The following is a 19402-nucleotide window of genomic DNA, read 5'->3' on the forward strand; positions in this document are numbered from 1 at the left end:
CCACTAGATAACATTGACATACATAGACGTTCGAGTAAACTAGATGGACTTTTAAGGTTTTCTTATACTTAAGCTCTCTCTCTCTCTCTCTCTCTCTCTCTCTCTCTCTCTCTCTCTCTCTCTCTCTCTCTCTCTCTCTCTCTCTCTCTCTCTCCTCATAAAAAGGAAATAATGTTTTCAAGCAAAAACTAATTTCTCTTCAGATGTTGACGAATGTTCGAGCCAGAATGGAGGGTGTGAACACGAATGCAGGAACACGGCAGGATCTTTCGTGTGCTCTTGTCGTAAGGGATACGTCCTCGCGGAGGGCACGCGCTGTAACAGTAAGTATCCTTCGCCAGTGACAAACCCGTTACCTGTTTTATGATGTAGGAGATAGAGGGTGGTCGTTTGATGTCTTGTGCTCGGTCAAAGTTAGTTTTAGGTTGTTATTGATTTATAATCAGAGCTATCTTGAATTTCATCCATTCTTTTACTATTTTATTATTTACGATAAAAAGATACATAGCAGCAGGACATATTCCGGGTAACAGTAAGATTATCAGAAGGATTTTTAAGTCAGTGCAAACAGTATCATTGACTAAGTAGTTCAGCATCTTACGCCGGGATTCAGCAAGTACCAGACCAGTATTTTATCAAGTTATATAAATGATTCCAAAAACTCTACTTTCAATGTTATTTTTTTTATTTATCAATGACCGTATTAAACTTCGTATCGCCGAAATAGATGAAATGAGAGCATGGTGAAATCTTATGGTGTTCACTTCTCGTGCGTTTTTTAATATTTCGCAATTATTGTTTTCAACTTATTGCTTTTTTCCCTCTTCAGTGATAGATTACGACTACTACGAGGAAGATTACTCCTCCCAAAGTTCCAGAGGAGACCTCGACTTGAGCACGGCCTTGGAGGACGACTTCACCGTCCTGGAGGATGTTGAGACCCTCCGCCCGCGAGCCGATGACTGGGAAAACATCACTTATGCCGAGCATGCGAAAGTAGTCACCATTCAAACGCGTGAGTATTTTAAGGGAATTTATTAAAAGTATTTTAACGATACTCAAGTAATTTTATGGCACTTTATTGATATTTTCATAAGTTTATTGACACTCAGAACTTTGAAATAATTTTATTGGTATTCTCTTAAGTCTGTATTCAATTTCAGAACTTTAAAATTATTTTATTTGCATTTCTTAAATCTATATTGAAACTCAGAAATTTAAAACAATTATATTTTAGTATTCTCCTAAATGAGCATTGAAATTCAGATTTTTGAAACCACTTCATTGGTATTCTCTCAAGTCTTTATTGAAATTCAGACCTTGTAGAGGTATTTTGTTGGTTTTCAGTAATGTATTTTATTAGTATTAAAATACGATTTAAATATGGAACTGATACTTTGCATTGGGATGCATTTAAATTAGAGGCATACATATTTTATTAATTTTCTTGTATTTTCAAGTAATACAAATATTTCGGTATTGCAGTGAAATCAAGCATGTATATATACATACATGTATATATATATATGTAAATATATAATATATATATATATATATATATATATATATATATATACATTTATATACTTAAGGTAAATAGTTGTATTGAATCCTAAAATTTAATGATATCTTATAAGACCATGATTTTGTCTGATCTGCATTTTAATTGTATTTAACGATTGCTGTATTCGTATACATTGAGTATTTGAAGATGCTCCTTGTTTTATTGGTCAATGTTCTGCACTAGATTTATATATATATATATATATATATATATATATATATATATATATATATATATATATATATATATATATATGAAAGTAGTGGGGTCACCTGAAAGACTATCTTTATCCAAAGACTTTGGGAAACACAGTAGGCATTAGCTAGTTTTGAGTCACTTTAGAATGTCAGACAACCATCTAGTTAGACTTTAGGTAACTGACTGCAGTTAAATGAAAAAGAATGAAAAGAAGAGTAGTTGTATTACGAAAAACTTCCCAAGTTAATTTAGAGAGGATTAATTTACAGATATGATTTTTGTTTCATATTTCAGGATGTGTACCGGGGCACTTTGGCCCTAACTGTACTTTGCAATGCAGTGATTGCCCGGGCCAGTGTGAGCCTGATGAAGGTGGATGCATATGTGACCCTGGTAAAACAGGTCCCACTTGTGGAATGCCGTGTCCTTCAGGATTCTATGGGATTGGCTGTAATGAGGTCAGGAATTATTCTTCAATAAGATGAGCCGTTTTTATTTATATGACTTTCCATGCTTATTTCTGGGAATAATTTAAGTGAACTATATAAGGTTGGGTAGAGTAAATAAGAGTTCAGAAAGGTTATCTATCCCCTTTTTATATATATAAAGCCAATAATATATTTCTTTCTAATCTTATGTGATTTGTTGAATTTGTAACGTATTATTTCTAAATAATGAGATATGCCATCAGTGTTTTGAAAAGAGAGGTGGATGCAAAGTTAAGTCTGACTTTACTTATTATACTCTCAAAATTGAATTCATTATTATTATAAAATTCTGAATATTTGGAAGATCCAGTAGATAACTTCAGCATGTTTATTGATGTTATTTGTGATACAGGTATTCAACTGAGCGACCATTTAATTTTAGTCCATTCTTTTCAGGTCTGCGTATGCGAAAACGGAGGCAAATGCGATCCAGTCAATGGCAAATGCACCTGTCCTCCAGGTGTCAACGGAGAGAGATGTGAGGACGGCTGTCCAGCAGGTGTGGGACATTTGCCGTTTTTGAGGTCATGGATGACTTCTGGACTTTTTAGTCCGGAATTGCTCATTCGTTTTTGTTTCTTATAATGAAGTATTCCAGTAGCAAAGTATGAACAGCATAAATAATGGATAGATGTAAAACATATATATATATATATATATATATATATATATATATATATATATATAATATATATATATATATATATATATATATATATATTCTGTATAGGGAGCTCATTCGTTTCTCATAATGAAGTATTAAAGTTGCAAAATAGGAATAGCATGCATATTTGATACAAGTAAAGCATTAATGTATACTGTATACGTAGAATGTACAACCATGATCTTGCTAAAGCAGCAAGATTATCTAATGTAGTTTCTCTTCTTTAGTTTGTCATCCAGGTTTTTAACGGCATTTCCAGACCTCATGAAGCTGACTTAGGCTTTATTTAACTCTTTCCCCTTAATCCCGTATAGGCTATTACGGTCCGAAGTGTGAACTTAGGTGCCCAATGATGTGCCCCTCGATGCGATGCAACAGACACTTCGGGTTCTGCGAATGCAATCCAGGGCGTTTTGGGCCTAAATGCAACCTGCCCTGCCCTCCCCTCACCTGGGGCGCCAACTGCCGCCATCAGTGCAAGTGTCGTTCTCAGACAACTGCAAAGTGCCACGCAGAGGTAGGGCAATAAACTAATGTCAATTTTAGTTCGTGTGAGCTAATTGCACGTAATTCTTGACCGTATTTAAAGTGTTCACTTTTGTCATACAAAGACAGTTAACTGTCAGTTCATACGAGCTAGTTGTGCATAATTCTTGGAGGCATTTAAAGTATGTATTCACTTTTGGCTTCGTAGGAGGAAGTTTTATGTAGTTCTTGAACTTATTTAAAGTATGTATTCACTTTTGGCTTCGTAGGAGGAAGTTTTATGTAATTCTTGAACTTATTTAAAATGTTAATGTTACGTTCACTTTTAGCTTTCTTTAACTTATTTGAAGTGCTCGACATTGTTGTATCTGCTATCGTATTCAGTTTCTCTTCTTGTTTTAGATATGTTGAACACTCCAGTAAGTTCAATCACATAGGCATCCCCAAACATAGGAGGTTTAAATATGATTGTTACATATCACTTTTAGATGGAAGATATGTTATCATGACAGGAATTTCCATAAGAGTTAGGTAACCGAATATAATTTTTTTTTTCCAGAATGGCGTATGCGAATGCAAGCCAGGTTACGTTGGCAGTGACTGTTCTGAAGAGTGCCCTAAAGGTCGCTGGGGCGCCGGCTGTATTCACGAGTGCCAGTGTGCAAGTGGGGTGACCTGTCATCCAGGAACCGGCGCCTGCGTTCAAGACTGTCCGCCTGGATTCACGGGATCCGACTGCAACGTCTGTAAGGACAGATCAGTGATTTCAAATAGACACACACCCACATTATATATATATATATATATATATATATATATATATATATATATATATATATATATATATATATATATATATATATATATATATATATATATATATATATATATATATATTATATATATACATATATATAGGTATATATATATATTAAATATGAACTCATCAGATACCTATGGTATTAACTCATTGGTCTGGTTAAACTAAAGTAAAAAATAAATAAAGATACCTATGCAAGCACATTATGTATCGTATATAAGTTATCGTATATATATATATATATATATATATATATATATATATATATATATATATATATATATATCTGGTAAAAATGTTCTGAGCAACAGAATTCCATCTAATAAAAGGAGCCCATAAAAACGCTAAAATATAGACAGTAAGTACAATATTTAAGAGACAGCAGTCTCTGAAATATAGTACTTACTTCTACATTTTGGCGTTTTCATTGTCTCCTTATATACGAACCAATCAAGTACCCCTGCAAATGCATTCATTCTACTGTCTCAAATTATCATACTATTTATGTATTTATTAACAATATTGTATGCTTTAATATACATTTAAAAAGGCACTTGGTATCATACTTAATTACAATATTGATTTAAAAAGACTTGTTACATCTTATTCACTCATCTTAGAGTGGCTGGGTTTTACATCCTGCCCGAGTTTAATTAATCGATGTTCTCTGCCAGTATGCCCTGCTGGTCACTACGGACCCGGCTGCATGAAGGCGTGCATGTGTGGCCTGAGACCTTGTGACCCCCAAACTGGTATCTGCCTCTGCCCAGCTGGTACTCAGGGACCTAACTGCTTGGAAAGTAAGTAAACCTTTTATGCGTGTTCTTTACAGTGATTTATATATATATATATATATATATATATATATATATATATATATATATATATATATATATATATATATATATATATATATATATATATTTATATATATATATATATATATATATATATATATATATATAAGTCATATCACTTTTCCGTGATTCATATACATATATCGAGCTACAATGTCCTTTAATATCTAATTCGCTCTACCTCGGAATTAATATATTTTCATATATGCTTAACCGAAGGGGAATTTTTTTTTTCTCGATAATAGACTTGCCTGGATCGGGGCGCGAACCAGATATATATATATATATATATATATATATATATATATATATATATATATATATATATATATATGATTGATAAATAATATATATACGTATATATATTATCCTACATATCTTATATATCATATATATATATATATATATATATATATATATATATATATATATATATATATATATATATATATATGTATATAATATATATATATATATATATATATATATATATATATATATATATACATATATATATATATATATATATACATATATATATATATATATATATATATTATATAGATATAAATATATATATATATATATATATATATATATATATATATATATATATATCTATATATAATATATATATATATATAATATATATATATATATATATATATATATATATATTGGTAGATAGATATGTATATGCATATATACGTTATATATTTTTCTCTAATATCATTGCACATTTCAAAGTATTGTTACAAATTTGTTGCTAAAATTAGCATCAAGGTCTCTTGCTGCTTGAACTATTAATAACTTGCTTTACTAGTATTTTATCTTCGATACATGCTGAATATATTCCTTCTAAAATAAAAAGCCATTAGTCCTGATCATAGTAGAAAAGAATTTATATACATTTTTATGCAAGAAATGTTGCCCGTTTGTGGTTTGCCAGCAATTTTTTTTACTCCTTATTTATGAGTAATTTTGTTTTTACAAAGAATGCCAGGGTGGAAGATGGGGAGAAAGTTGCCTGCAGGAATGCAAATGCAAAAATGGTGCCACTTGTGACCCAGAGACTGGAGAATGTCACTGCCAACCTGGATTTGTTGTAAGTAATTGATGACAGATTGAGTTTTGCTGAATTTATCAACTTCAGTGATCGTTTGACATCCTGAAATCAGATTGACTGGAAATTTTTCTATATTAAGTCTACGTGAAACAGTCATTTTACAAAAATGTAGAAATGCAAAACTCTTCCGTTCAACTGCAGAGCTTAACGGACGAATTTATCAGTTATTCCTGTTCATTATTTTTTATCTCATTGCAGTAGAAATGCATTAAAAAATTTCTTTTATAAGTTATTATTAAGTTATATGAATCTTATTTAGTAATCTAGTCAGAGGGGAATGTGTGGAGTTTGATTCACTGTAGTATGTTTTTCTAATTATACTATTTTCTTGGACGATAAATGAAATAAACTGTAATTTGTCTGTTAATAATTCGTATTTAGATGTATGATGTAACATATAGATACCCTTACAGGGACCGACCTGCGAATCGAAATGCCCACCTGGCAGATTCGGTGGCTCCTGTAGTGAAACGTGCCATTGCCTTAACGGGGCAACGTGCCATCCCATCACAGGAAGGTACGTATAAACTAACTGGGGTATTCTTGGCGTAATACAGGTGGTGATACAACTTGCATGTAGGTAGTGTCATAATACTAACTGGGGTATTCTTGGCGTAATACAGGTGGTGATACAACTTGCATGTAGGTAGTGTCATAATTCATATCCCACGCTTATGATATTCCTTTGTTGCTTTTGTTTAATTGGGGGTCAGATATACGTCTTACAGGACAAGTGCTTGATATATTTATTTTTATTTAGATAATTGTGCGGAATAAAGTACTTTGTACTGGTTCTAATTTTCTAGAAGTTGCTTCAGGTAAAATAGACGTCAGTTACATGCAGAAGTGTAATGCTTATTTCGATAAATGAGAATAACATGTATCTCTGGTTAGATATGTACAATAATGAATTAAATTGAAGGTTACGCATAATTGGGATTATAGATCATTTCTATGTAAATATAAGTAAAAAAAGCGAAGCTACCTAGTAGTTCTAACTTCTATTAATTGGATGTCAAAAGGCATTAAATATGGAAGTCTGTTATTGTAATAGACATGATAATATTAACGGAAAAATAGTGCACAAATAGATAAGCATTTATATAAGAAAACAAAGTAAAACATTTGCTTGAAAAAAGGTCATACATCATATGCTTTGAAATCGAATGATTATTTAATTGCTATTTTCAGATGCGTGCTCCTAACCGGATTTATTGCTAATTTAAGATGAAAAGGCCTAGTCAGTCTTTGATTTCAAGTGCAAGTACCAAACATGTGTTATTGCCAATTTAGCATCTTAGAGTATAACCGGATTTTTTTGCGCATTAGACTGATAAGTGCTTCGCTGGATTTATTTTTCTAACGTCAGAAATATGTGTTAGGGGGTACACATTTCTAATGTTCTAATTCCAGTACTTAGCTAGATTTATTGATAATTTTAAAGGCAATTACTTGTCGGATTTCTCGCTGAAATTAGATGTGGTTGTATATCCGGATTTTTTATTTATTTATTTATTTATTCGTTTATTTTTTTAAATTGTTTTTTTCTAATTTCAGATGCGAATGCCTAGCCGGATTTACAGGAGCTCAGTGTGGCCAGCCATGCCCACTGGGACGATACGGACCAGACTGCGTCGATATGTGCCACTGTGACAATAACGGCGGCTGTGATCGGGTCACTGGGGAGTGCGCCTGCGCTCCCGGGTGGAGAGGGCCACAATGTCAACTTCGTAAGTTTGCGAGATATGTTTTTGACAAGTTAATTGCAGTGAACTTTATGTTTTGCTTTATCAACTATCACGATTTAAAGTTTTAATTTTACACGCATAGATACACACACACACACACAAAACAAACAAATGCACACACACATAAATATATATATATATATATATACATATATATATATATATATGTATATATATATATATATATATATACATTATTTTATATATATATATACAATAAATATATTAATTTTATATATATGCATTATTATTATATATATATATTAATATATATATATATTAAGAATTAGATATACATAATATATATATATATATATGCATATATATATAGATATATATATATATACATACATACATACATACATATATTAACATGCTTATTTGGATTTCAAACTGTCCATGTCAAACTGAAAACTTGACAAATAAAAGAGACTGGATAAACGTTGAGTATCCTGTTCAATGGGTCTTTTTCATTGCCACAGCTTGCAGGGAAGGCACATACGGATCCGGATGTGCAATGACCTGTGGATGTGGAAATAATGCAACGTGTGACCACATTTCTGGTGCCTGTACTTGCAAACCAGGTAAGCACTTGATCTCCGCAAGAAAGTGATTGATGAGTTTTACATAGTATAATGCGTTGCATATAGTTGTTGCTATTGTTATATATTTACTTATTATGATTTATGTTTGTTTTGGCCTTCATAGGTTGGCATGGTACCTTTTGTACAAGGCCTTGCCCGGATGGATTCTGGGGACCCGAATGTCGTCATCAGTGCGCATGCGGAATAGGTGCTGCTTGTGACCCCACCACTGGTGCTTGCCTCTGTCCACCTGGCAAGCATGGAGAACACTGTTCTCAAAGTAAGTGGGATTTTAAAAAAAGAGCATTGGGCTATTTTTTCTAGTAAAAGCTGAATCTTTACTTCGACATTAAAATGCTTTTATTATGTTATTTTCTCCGTTTTGAAAGTGTTTTGTCATTCACTGTCATTCAAGTGCTTTATGGAATGTAATAAAAAAAACTTTAAATAAAGTGGAATTTTTTTACGTGGTTTCAAATTCAAAGTGAAATCATGCGTATATATTACTTATATGACTGCGTATATATTACTTGTATGACGTTTATTTTATTTATTCATTTATTTTTTACAAAGCTGCCTTTATCTAATCGTTTTTTATTTTGTTTATTTACTTTTTTCCAGCATGCCCTGTGGACAGGTGGGGAAGCAGCTGTCAGCATGTCTGTCTGTGCCACAACGGAGGAACTTGCGATCGAGTGTCGGGGACATGCGTATGTCCTGCAGGATACACAGGCGCCACCTGCCAAGACAGATGCCCCTCTGGTACTTACGGGCTTAACTGCCAGCACACTTGTTTGTGCCAACATGGAGCGAGTTGTCATCACGAAACAGGCGCCTGCGTCTGTCCGCCAGGATTTCACGGGACTTACTGCGAATCAGGTGAGTCATAGTACCAGATTCTTCAACATGTAACCTGGTAAGTCATAGTGCTAGATATTGCAAGTTTTGCGACGTTTTAATTGTTTGGAGTTTGAATCGATAGGTCATGGTTGATGACTGATGAGAAAACTCGCATTTCATCTTACTCTCATTAGATGATCAAGCGTGATTTTTGCAATAAAGCAAGCCGTGTTTAAGAAGTATGAAATTCGCACTGTAAAAGCATCACGAGACACCTTGAATGAAGCCAGGTAAGATTCAGCATTTACGCGGATTTGTTCTCAATTACTTATTTTGCGGTTTGATATTTTGTCATTTTTCTGTTACACTGACAACAAGTAAAGAAATGTGAGTATTACTATGAATAAATGTGTGTGAGTTTTCAGATGGAAAAGATTATATCTGCACTGTCGGAAAACGTCCACGTGCCTGTCTCAATAAGCAGTATATTCATATCCTTTGTTTATTTTGTAATATACCTGACTATTTTATACACTAGTATATGGTACTGTAGATAGGGAATTAGGATTCTAATATAAGGATAATAAAACAGCTGCTGTTTCCCTTTATTACGTGAATGTAAAGTTGATTAAGAAAATTTAATGTAATTTTTTATTTTTACGATTGCTGAATTGCTTCTTCCTACGTACTTCAATTGTTTTAATTACCCAATATTAAGTTTACATTTTCTTGGTTTTGAATGAAAAATTACTATTATTGTAAATACGCTTACTCGATTTTGATGAGAAGTTATATAAAATAGCTAATTCTTTCTTCCAGTCTGTGGTGGAGATCGGTATGGACCTGGATGCATTTTGAAATGCGAGTGCCAAAATGGCGGCGAATGTGACCCTGTAAATGGTGCTTGCAAATGCACTCCTGGGTGGCGTGGAGCACATTGCCACAAGCCTTGCCATCAAGGTGATTAATCTCTCTCTCTCTCTCCTCTCTCTCTCTCTCTCTCTCTCTCTCTCTCTCTCTCTTGTTTGATAAGTTGGTAAAAGAAATGTTTATTGTTGTGATGATCGCCTTGGAGAATATTCTTGAGATTAACGATCAAGTAAAGAATATTTAATTTTCATTATTTATTTATGTTAAATCTCTATTATTTAATAGGATTCTGGGGGTCGGACTGCGAGCAAGTCTGCGACTGTGAGCATGGCAGTGACTGCCATCATGTGACCGGTGAATGTAACTGTCCAGTAGGATTTACTGGGGACAAGTGCCAATACAGTGAGTAATGCTTATTTTCTTTTATTTCATTTTGAAATCTAGATTTTGTACTGAAGGAGCATGAAGGATTTAACTGGAAAAACTTTTAATCCATTCCTTCTTTCATGTTAACAAAGTTCACTAATTGGTTTGCTGACGAAGGAGATTTTTCATCAACTCTGCGGATTAAGTCCATCAAAGTCATTTCATCTTTTCTTTCTTTTAATACATGACGAAATTTTCATGTCTCAGTCTCCTTATCATTTAATATTAGAATTATAGAGTTCATTTAAGAGGATGAAAAAGGAGAGAGGGGAGTCTGTTATTCAGTTTAACTGTCGATATCTATAATTAATTTTTTTTTCCGTCCTCCTTATCTTCTCGTCTCTCGATAGTTTGCCCTGTTGGCTTCTGGGGAGAAGAATGCAATGAGCGATGCACATGCGGACCAGATGAACCTTGTGATCACGTGACGGGAGCTTGCAGTTGTCCCCCCGGCCGGCAGGGGACTCAGTGCCAACAGTGTAAGTGGCTTCAGACATGTCTGAAATCAGGTCATATCACATAGTTGAAGTGGAAATGCCATTATTCTAATACCGTATCAGTTTACTGAATAGAAATGGCATTGTTATGGATGAAACTGAAATTGTTCCACGAGATTCTTGGATGATTTCTGGTTCGAAGTTACTGAATGCCCACAAAAACCACAACTCTCTTTAAATTGTCAATTTCACTGTCTAAACATGACTTGTAAACAAGGTTTAGCATTGACACTGAATCTAAACACTTATTAAGGTATGGATGCATATAGGTATGGCAGCAATACTTAGCCAAGAATGTGAGCTTTCTTATCCTTCATTTCATTCTGTCTTAAAGCTGTAGCTCAAGGGGACTTATAAGATTAATCTTTACAGGACAGTCGTAGCTTAAATGCAGTCGTAATTTGATAGTCCTTTTAAGCATATAATTTCCTTAAGATTTATTCATTCCATACCAACTTTAAGCTCCATACTTACCAGCTTTAATTCAAATCAACAGACTGCGTCGACGGATGGTGGGGCGAGGAGTGCAAGCAAGAGTGCCAATGTACCGGGTCATCTCTGTGTGACCCCGTGACAGGTGACTGCTTCTGTCCTGCTGGACTTCGCGGGCGGAAGTGCAGAAGAGGTTGTTCAAGGGGATACTACGGTGTCGACTGTAAACAGGTACTTTAAGCGATAGGTTTTGGTTATGAATCACCCCGTAGGGGCTTGAGGTGTAGTGCCGCCAGTGCACCTCACACGGTGCACTGCAGGCATGCCTTAAGGTTCTTTGCTGCGTCCCTTCGACCCCTAGCTGCAACCCCTTTCATTCCTTTTACTGTACCTCCATTCATGTTTTCTTTCTTCCACCCTCTGCCAACAGTTGTTTCATAACGCAACTGCGAGGGTTTCCTCCTGTTACACCTTTCCAACCTTTCTACTCTCAATTTCCCTTTCAAAGTCGAATGGCCTCATAGGTCCCAGCGCTTGGCCTTTGGACTAAATTGTATATTCTGTTATGCAGTCTTTTTCTTTAGTGAGCACTTTCTTTTTTCGTTCCAAAGGGCAAATGTGAGAAATATCATTTTAATGTTGTAACTGATTCTGGAATAACGTCTGGTGCTTTCAAAATTATAAATGTGATGTCCATCTATAAAATTATGCAATATAAATGTTTAAATGAATTGTAGTTGATTTATGACTATTCAGATTGATGTAGTAATTCATGAATATTTATCATCTATAAAACTTTATTTTTCCCCCAGAAATGTAAATGCGACAATCGAGGTACATGTGACCCTGTGAGTGGTCAGTGCCAATGTCGACCAGGTCACTATGGGCCAACGTGCTCGTTGCCATGCCCAGATGGAACTTATGGAGTTAACTGTAATCAGGTATTTACGAACAAGTGAATTTAACTGTAACCATGTATCTACGAACAAGTGCATTTTAGTCATGTTTATTTTGTCGTTATTCAAGTATATCTTACAATAATTCCATATATTTAAAGTATAAGTTTTTCCAGTCTTAATTGAACTTTTGCTTCAATTGTCTCTTGCAAACAACTTATTTTTGTTCATCTTCCAGACGTGCGAATGTGAGAACGGCGGAGTCTGTGCCAGAGACGGTACCTGCAGGTGCCCAGCTGGATATGTAGGTGAAAATTGTGAATCCCGGTGCCCACCCAACACTTGGGGAATACGGTGTGCCTTCCAGTGTCGGTGTCAAAATGGCGCCATCTGTCACCCAGGTTTGTTACAAATAATTCTCCGTTAACTTTGGTCTGTGTTGTAGTTTTCTGAAAGTGTTTTATATTGAAGCTGTATAAGTACATTTGTTAGATTTCAACTGATATTTTGCCAACAAAAGAAAAAAATCATCACTCTCAAAGTTTTAATAATCTTCCGACACATTCTTGTAGTACATTCAGTTCAGATAATCTTCGCATTGGGAGATGGTGCTACCAGTGACCCTCACGTGGCGCACTGTAGGCATTAATAGAGGGAGTTTCCAGTGACCCTTGGCACCTTGCTGCACCCACTTTTTGAGCATTTATTTCCTTTCTCGCTTTCTTTCTTCATTCTTACTGTCCAATCTCTTTTAACTATTTCTTCTTAGTGCGAATGTGGGTTTTTAACCCAGTTCCACCTTTAGATTATTGTACTTCATATCTTTCATTTTCTGGATCTCTATCTTGCTGTCCAGCCATTCCAATTCTCTCTTTTCACTGTCCTAAGGGCTGAATGGCTAAAAGAATTTCAGTGCTTAGGTCGAGAGCTTTAATTTCATGGTAATCAAATTAAGTCAAATAAACAGTGAAGATTTTCGATAGCAAATAGCAGTGTTCATTATATCAGCTTTCTACACTTTATCAGCAACTGGTGAATGTCAATGCGGCCTTGGATGGACGGGCCTAAAATGCGACGAAGAATGTGGACCTGGTCGTTATGGGCCCGATTGCAAATTGGACTGTGCCTGTCACCACAACGGCACCTGCGATCGCTTCTCCGGATGCTGTGAGTGTGGTCCTGGAAGATACGGACGCTACTGCGAGTTAGGTAAGGTGGTTTCCTTCTTCTGCTGAGAAACCTAAATCTCCAGTTCGTCTGCCATCAGTAAATTTGAAAAGAAAGTCAACATAGATTGGCACTTAACTATCGCATCCATGAACATTTTCATCCCATATTGTTTCATGGTACTGTGTAATCATGTCTAGCCCAGTAGTTTTGTTTCCTTTTCTGCTTATCTTGGTTTTGTGTGGCTAATACTGAACTAAGCTTGCTAATTCTCCTTCTTTGATCTATCATCACAATTTTTCCTGGTCAGAATGCATTTCCCTAATGGGATTTCGTTTTCATTGATGTTAAATTCGACAGCTTATGAAATTAAGACGCTTTTTTATGCTTCTGTTTGTTGTCTCCGAGGATAAATAAGGATGAGCAGGATTCAGTCTTTTCTATATCGCATGATGGAGGCTCCAGTATTAATTGATTTAGTTACTCCGTTACATAGTTACTCTGAAATGTCTTCCAAGTATGTAAAATTTCGATTTCAATATTTTTCAATTTGCTTGTTGATGTGTGTAATTAGTTCTTGGGTAGCACTTAGATTTCACAAATCCTTTTATCTTAGTTAATTCACTAACATTATTAGATGAAAAGGCGTAAATAAGTGTTTATTTGTAATCTTAGCAGTGATTTTTTTCTCTCTTTCAGAGAGATTTGTTTATGTTTCACTTTAAAAGACTTCCCATTCATATGAGCTATTCCTTTCAGAATGTCCACTAGGATTCCACGGCGCTTATTGCACAAATCTCTGCGACTGCGAAAATGGTGCCACTTGTGATCCAACTAATGGCCAGTGCCGTTGCAAACCAGGATTCACAGGGGACACCTGTTCTGAGACATGCCCACCTGGTCAGTGTCAGTGATAATTTATTTCAGCCATGTCACTTCAGACTTGATGATATGCTTTGTGTTTATGATTTTATATATTTTTAAGTAAAACATTCTCGAGGATGTATTGTTGTTAAATAATTAACATCCATTGTATTTTCATCAGTGAGAAGGTCAGGAATAATTTGCCTGCACATTTATTTGATTTGTTGATATAAATCGGGAGAAATGCTCTGTTAATGCAACATTCTGTACAAGATGTTTATATTTCAGGAAAATATGGTGTGCACTGCCGTGAAGAGTGCCAGTGCGGGCAATATGCATGTCACAGGGAAACTGGGCAGTGCCAGTGTCCTCCTGGAACACGAGGGGATTATTGTGCTATGCGTTAGTACACACTTTTTCAGTACTTCATTAATTTAGGGCTTTTAACTATGTTCAACATAATTTGTAGTTCAGCACGAGGAATATATAAATATGTATATATATATATATATATATATATATATATATATATATATATATAATATATATATATGTATGTTATACATACATACTACATTTTTATAATTGATAGATAGATATAGCTGTAGAACCCTAAGATTGACCTTTTAGCCTAAACCTTATAATCAAGCAGTCAAGAACTGCCTAAGCTTAGAAATTATATTTATATGAAATACATTCCTACCTCCATACTGGTTGTTATTACGCGTATTAATAAGAAATCATCATTTCCAGCATGTAATCCCGGTAAATATGGCGTCGGTTGTGAGCAGGTATGCCAGTGCCACAATGGCGGGAGCTGTGACGTCATCAGCGGGCACTGTAGTTGCACTCCTGGTTGGTTAGGACCAACTTGTCAAGAAAAGGACGGTAATTATCAAAACGCCTTTTTCTCATATCGAAGATTTGTTTTATTTTATTACCCCCTTTTTTTAACTTCGCTCAAAGAAAAGGTTACCTATTGGAGATGGTGGTTTATATTGCAATAAAACTTTATATTGTCATAAAACTTTTCTGGGGAAATTTAACGCATTTGACTTGTCTGTGATTGGTTAACGAAAGAATTGTACATATTACCGTTCAAATATCTCTTTCAATGCGCCCAGGAGAACGATGTAAGTATGATCATGTTTTAATTGAATTTTTGTGACCTTTTGGCAAAATAGTTTTTAGAGACTTTCACGTTTAGAGACTTTCACGTAGATTTTCTTTTTCTAAACCCCTGGAATTGTTTGTTCATTTTGAGTCATTAGAAGAAATATTTTCGTTCTGGATTTAACATCTATAAAAATTATTTATTCTGGCATGTTACATAGTAAATGTGATCTCAGAATTGAAGTAGAGTGTAATTCATAATTTTTTCCTCTTAGTACATTTTCTCTGTAACTCATACCTTTTTGAACTTTCTGTATACATTTTAATTAGAATGATGATATATCTGAAAAATTATATTTTAATGGTTAGTACTTAAATGCACAATACGATATTCTGAATGGTTTACAGATGTCTGGTTTTGTCATCGACAGCCAATATTTATTGAGAAAGTTGACTGTCTCTATAACTGGCATAATTTGGTTGGGTCTAAAAATTATATATATATTATAATAATATATATATATATATATATATATTATATATATATATATATATATATATATTATATATATATATTATATATATATTATATATATATATATATATATTATTATAGGTATATATTAAAGGTTCATTCATACAACGAAAAATTATTTGTTATTATATGGTTAAATTTTCCGATCGACATATGCAGTTAGCCTGCCTTATTGATGTCAATACACAGGGAAAAAGGCCATCTTAATATCAGTGACTGACACTGTCATTAGTAAGGATATCCTACCGACAAATTTCGCGAATCTACGGAGTTCTGGATATGCTCTTCTCATGCATCTCATCCCATAACAGATTCCTTCGTGACTGCAAGCGACCAGCGAGGAAGGGCTGACATTCCCGTGGAATTAAGCTGAGGTGGAAGGTCTTCGACTGAACTGAACATCTCCAGAAGATGTCCTCCAGAATCTCATTAAGAGGTCCTTCTGCCTGTCTAGGACATCCCATTGGACACCCAGGGAAATGTGTTTCCGATTGCTGCAGCGATATGAATGATCTTGCTGGCACTGAGTGCCATGGTAGTGTACCAATTTCGGTGCCAGTTCAGAAACCCGGATAGGAGAATTATCTGAAGGAAAGGCGAGAGGACTTTGTCGTTCTTCGTGGATTAAAAAGTGGGATTTGCTGACTGATGAATTTTTCATAATCTATGGGAAAAACTCTCTGTGAGTCTAATAAAAAAAGATCTTACCTGTAATCATCGTGATTATAAAACGTATACCGTGCTAGAAATGTCACTTTCCATTCTAACCTGTGTAGAAAGGATGTAGTGACCTCATCGTTTAGTTGCATCAGTGTTATGGAATGAAGAGAAGAATTCGGTCGAAGTCAGTCAGCTAAAAATGTCGAATGATGCATGGACGTCTTTAGGTTTGGGTGTTTCTGAAGGAAATCGAAGTGTTTTTCAATAGAACTGTAGAACCGGAGAGAATTCTGTGTAGTCCCTTCTCAAATTATGTAAAATATATTTATAGCATAGTAATGATAGTTAGGAGACTAAGTGATTGCTTGTTATGTCTCTTCGTGTTAAAAGAATGATAATAAGTATATACGGTTGTTCTCATTCTACAAGAGTTCATTTCTTTGAAAAAAAAAATAGCTGAAAATTTATCACTTCTGAACGATTCGTTTTAAATATGAAAGTAGGCTTTTTTTTTACATTGGAAAGAATGACAGTTTATATATTCTTCTGGGGAAAATGTACAGTAGAAATGTGAAAAAAATTAGGATGTGTAGTGTTTATTTAGCGTAAACTATCGGTATAGTATTTATTAGTCTGTTGAATGTGATCAGACTCATAAATGTCCGTAAGAGGAAAATGAAAGCGTAATTTCCCACATTTCCTTAAACTTCAACGTCAAGTTTCCTAAATATGTATCAGGCACAAGAACGAAAATATGAATGTGAAGTAACCAATACTTGCCTAATGCATTACGCTATTCTAAATGAATATATTATATTACTATAATAGGCTGTACTTATTGAGTAGCGGTAAATGTAAAATGTCCGTGTGTGGGTGTCACAAAAGTGTTATAATACTGATTACTGTATGCTTATGTCTTTAGATTATTCTCCTTGTGTATATAGTTTTATTTTTTTAAGACATGCCAACATACTTCACATTTTCCCAACGTTTATCAAGTTTCACTACATTTTTTTTCTTCTTTTTTCTCAACCCTCAACCCCGCCACCCTGTTCTCCTCTCGTTAGTATAATTTCTTGGTATTTAACTTCAGTTATAGGCGTAATAAATTTATGAAATACACAAAATTTACAGAACTATAGTCTGTTATTTGAGATCTGACTGGGGAGATCTGCGCACATTATTAGCATCAGTGACATCGATTGGAAATATTTGCTGTTAGATCCATGAGAACAGACTGTACATGTATCAGTTAAAGGGAAGGCCTGTCTACTATAGATTTGCCAACATCTTATGTCATAAGTCTGTCATTAAATATCGCCCATTTGTCTTGTGAAGTATGGATGAGTATGAACATACGTGAATAGATCACTCATCCATGGTACTATGGAGCGTACCAGTTGCAATGATAAATTGTAGTGCGCAAATTGTTCAAGAATAGCTTAAGATAATCATGTTAAATTTTTTTATGATATCGTCAGGATATTAAGGTCATTTATTCTTATGGTGCTCTAAATCTAAAGCCATTCTTAGTATGCGCTGAGACAGTAAGACTCATTATGTAAATGAAAATATGTTTATTTATGTAGACTGTCAATTATTAATACTGAACTTTTAGTAGTGTTGGTTCCTAGAAACTGAAGAGATACTTCGAAATTCCCCTTATATATTGTATACAAGGATCACTGCCATGTGTTCATAGCTTTAAAGTGTCCGTTTCTTCCTACTTAAATTTTAGTGGTGTTTTCCCCCTTGAGGTATTGACAACTCAGTTTAATAATATTTAATTCCTATTTTATACAAAATGTTATTCTCTCTTAATTTTTTGTCATTAATTTCTTTGCTATAAATTGGATGTAACTAAAGAGCAATTGTGATGAACATTATTTATAAGGTAGTTCTATGGATTTGAACTGTTTCCGATCATTTTTTTTGAGGTCTAAGAGTCTTATACAGCAAAGAATTAGTAACAAAAAGTCAAACTATACTAATAAATGAAATTGCTTTGAATATTCAGGGCAGTTCATGCAAAGATTTTTTTATATATTTCTGTTCCGGAGAATTTGATTTCCAAATCTTTTGCTGCGGTGAATCTGAAATGTAAACTGAGTATAAACCTGTAGATAGCGCACTGTACTTTAAAGGAATAAAAATAATTCTTCTGTAGTGAGGAATTGTGTTTATCAATTACATCAGCCCTTGTGTCCTTCTGTGAGTAATAAAGAATATTAACAGACTAGGGATGACTACTCATTTACCTCTTGTAATTTAGATATTAATTGCATTTTAAGTCAAAGTTCAAGGTTCTATACTTCTTTGTTTATTTTTTCCACTGTAAACGTTTGTAGTCGATATCAGTAAAGTTGATAGTGATTAACTGTTTATGTTACTCGGCAATCACTGAAGATGTTTACCGTCAGTAACAATAATACTGAAGCTAACTATTATTAATTAGTGGTCCTCGTGCAAACATGTACGTCGGTGGTCTCGACTTATATGATGTGAGCATAATGCAATAAAGTGAATACTCACACACGAGCTTTATATATATATATATATATATATAT

The 19402-nt window shown here is 34.2% G+C and overlaps 1 protein-coding gene across 2 annotated transcripts in view; it reads left to right on the forward strand.

Annotated features, from left to right (window-relative positions):
* Positions 1-19074, forward strand: part of LOC135206246 (multiple epidermal growth factor-like domains protein 6) — a 381457-nt gene extending 362383 nt beyond the window's left edge. For both annotated transcript variants that reach the window (XM_064237627.1, XM_064237628.1), the window contains 24 exons: positions 204-323; positions 830-1015; positions 2057-2220; positions 2647-2749; positions 3229-3431; positions 3960-4146; positions 4895-5020; positions 6073-6182; positions 6617-6720; positions 7761-7933; positions 8434-8535; positions 8660-8815; positions 9157-9414; positions 10195-10335; positions 10531-10647; positions 11022-11150; positions 11665-11831; positions 12413-12541; positions 12735-12897; positions 13523-13705; positions 14423-14563; positions 14816-14929; positions 15281-15415; positions 16487-19074. In XM_064237627.1, coding sequence (XP_064093697.1) covers positions 204-323; positions 830-1015; positions 2057-2220; positions 2647-2749; positions 3229-3431; positions 3960-4146; positions 4895-5020; positions 6073-6182; positions 6617-6720; positions 7761-7933; positions 8434-8535; positions 8660-8815; positions 9157-9414; positions 10195-10335; positions 10531-10647; positions 11022-11150; positions 11665-11831; positions 12413-12541; positions 12735-12897; positions 13523-13705; positions 14423-14563; positions 14816-14929; positions 15281-15415; positions 16487-16548 — 3473 coding nt within the window. In that variant the 3' untranslated portion in view covers positions 16549-19074. The remainder of the gene's footprint in view (positions 1-203; positions 324-829; positions 1016-2056; positions 2221-2646; positions 2750-3228; positions 3432-3959; positions 4147-4894; positions 5021-6072; positions 6183-6616; positions 6721-7760; positions 7934-8433; positions 8536-8659; positions 8816-9156; positions 9415-10194; positions 10336-10530; positions 10648-11021; positions 11151-11664; positions 11832-12412; positions 12542-12734; positions 12898-13522; positions 13706-14422; positions 14564-14815; positions 14930-15280; positions 15416-16486) is intronic.
* Positions 19075-19402: the final 328 nt, after the last annotated feature.

This window comes from Macrobrachium nipponense, chromosome 29 (genome assembly GCF_015104395.2).
Source record: "Macrobrachium nipponense isolate FS-2020 chromosome 29, ASM1510439v2, whole genome shotgun sequence".
NCBI lineage: Eukaryota > Metazoa > Arthropoda > Malacostraca > Decapoda > Palaemonidae > Macrobrachium > Macrobrachium nipponense.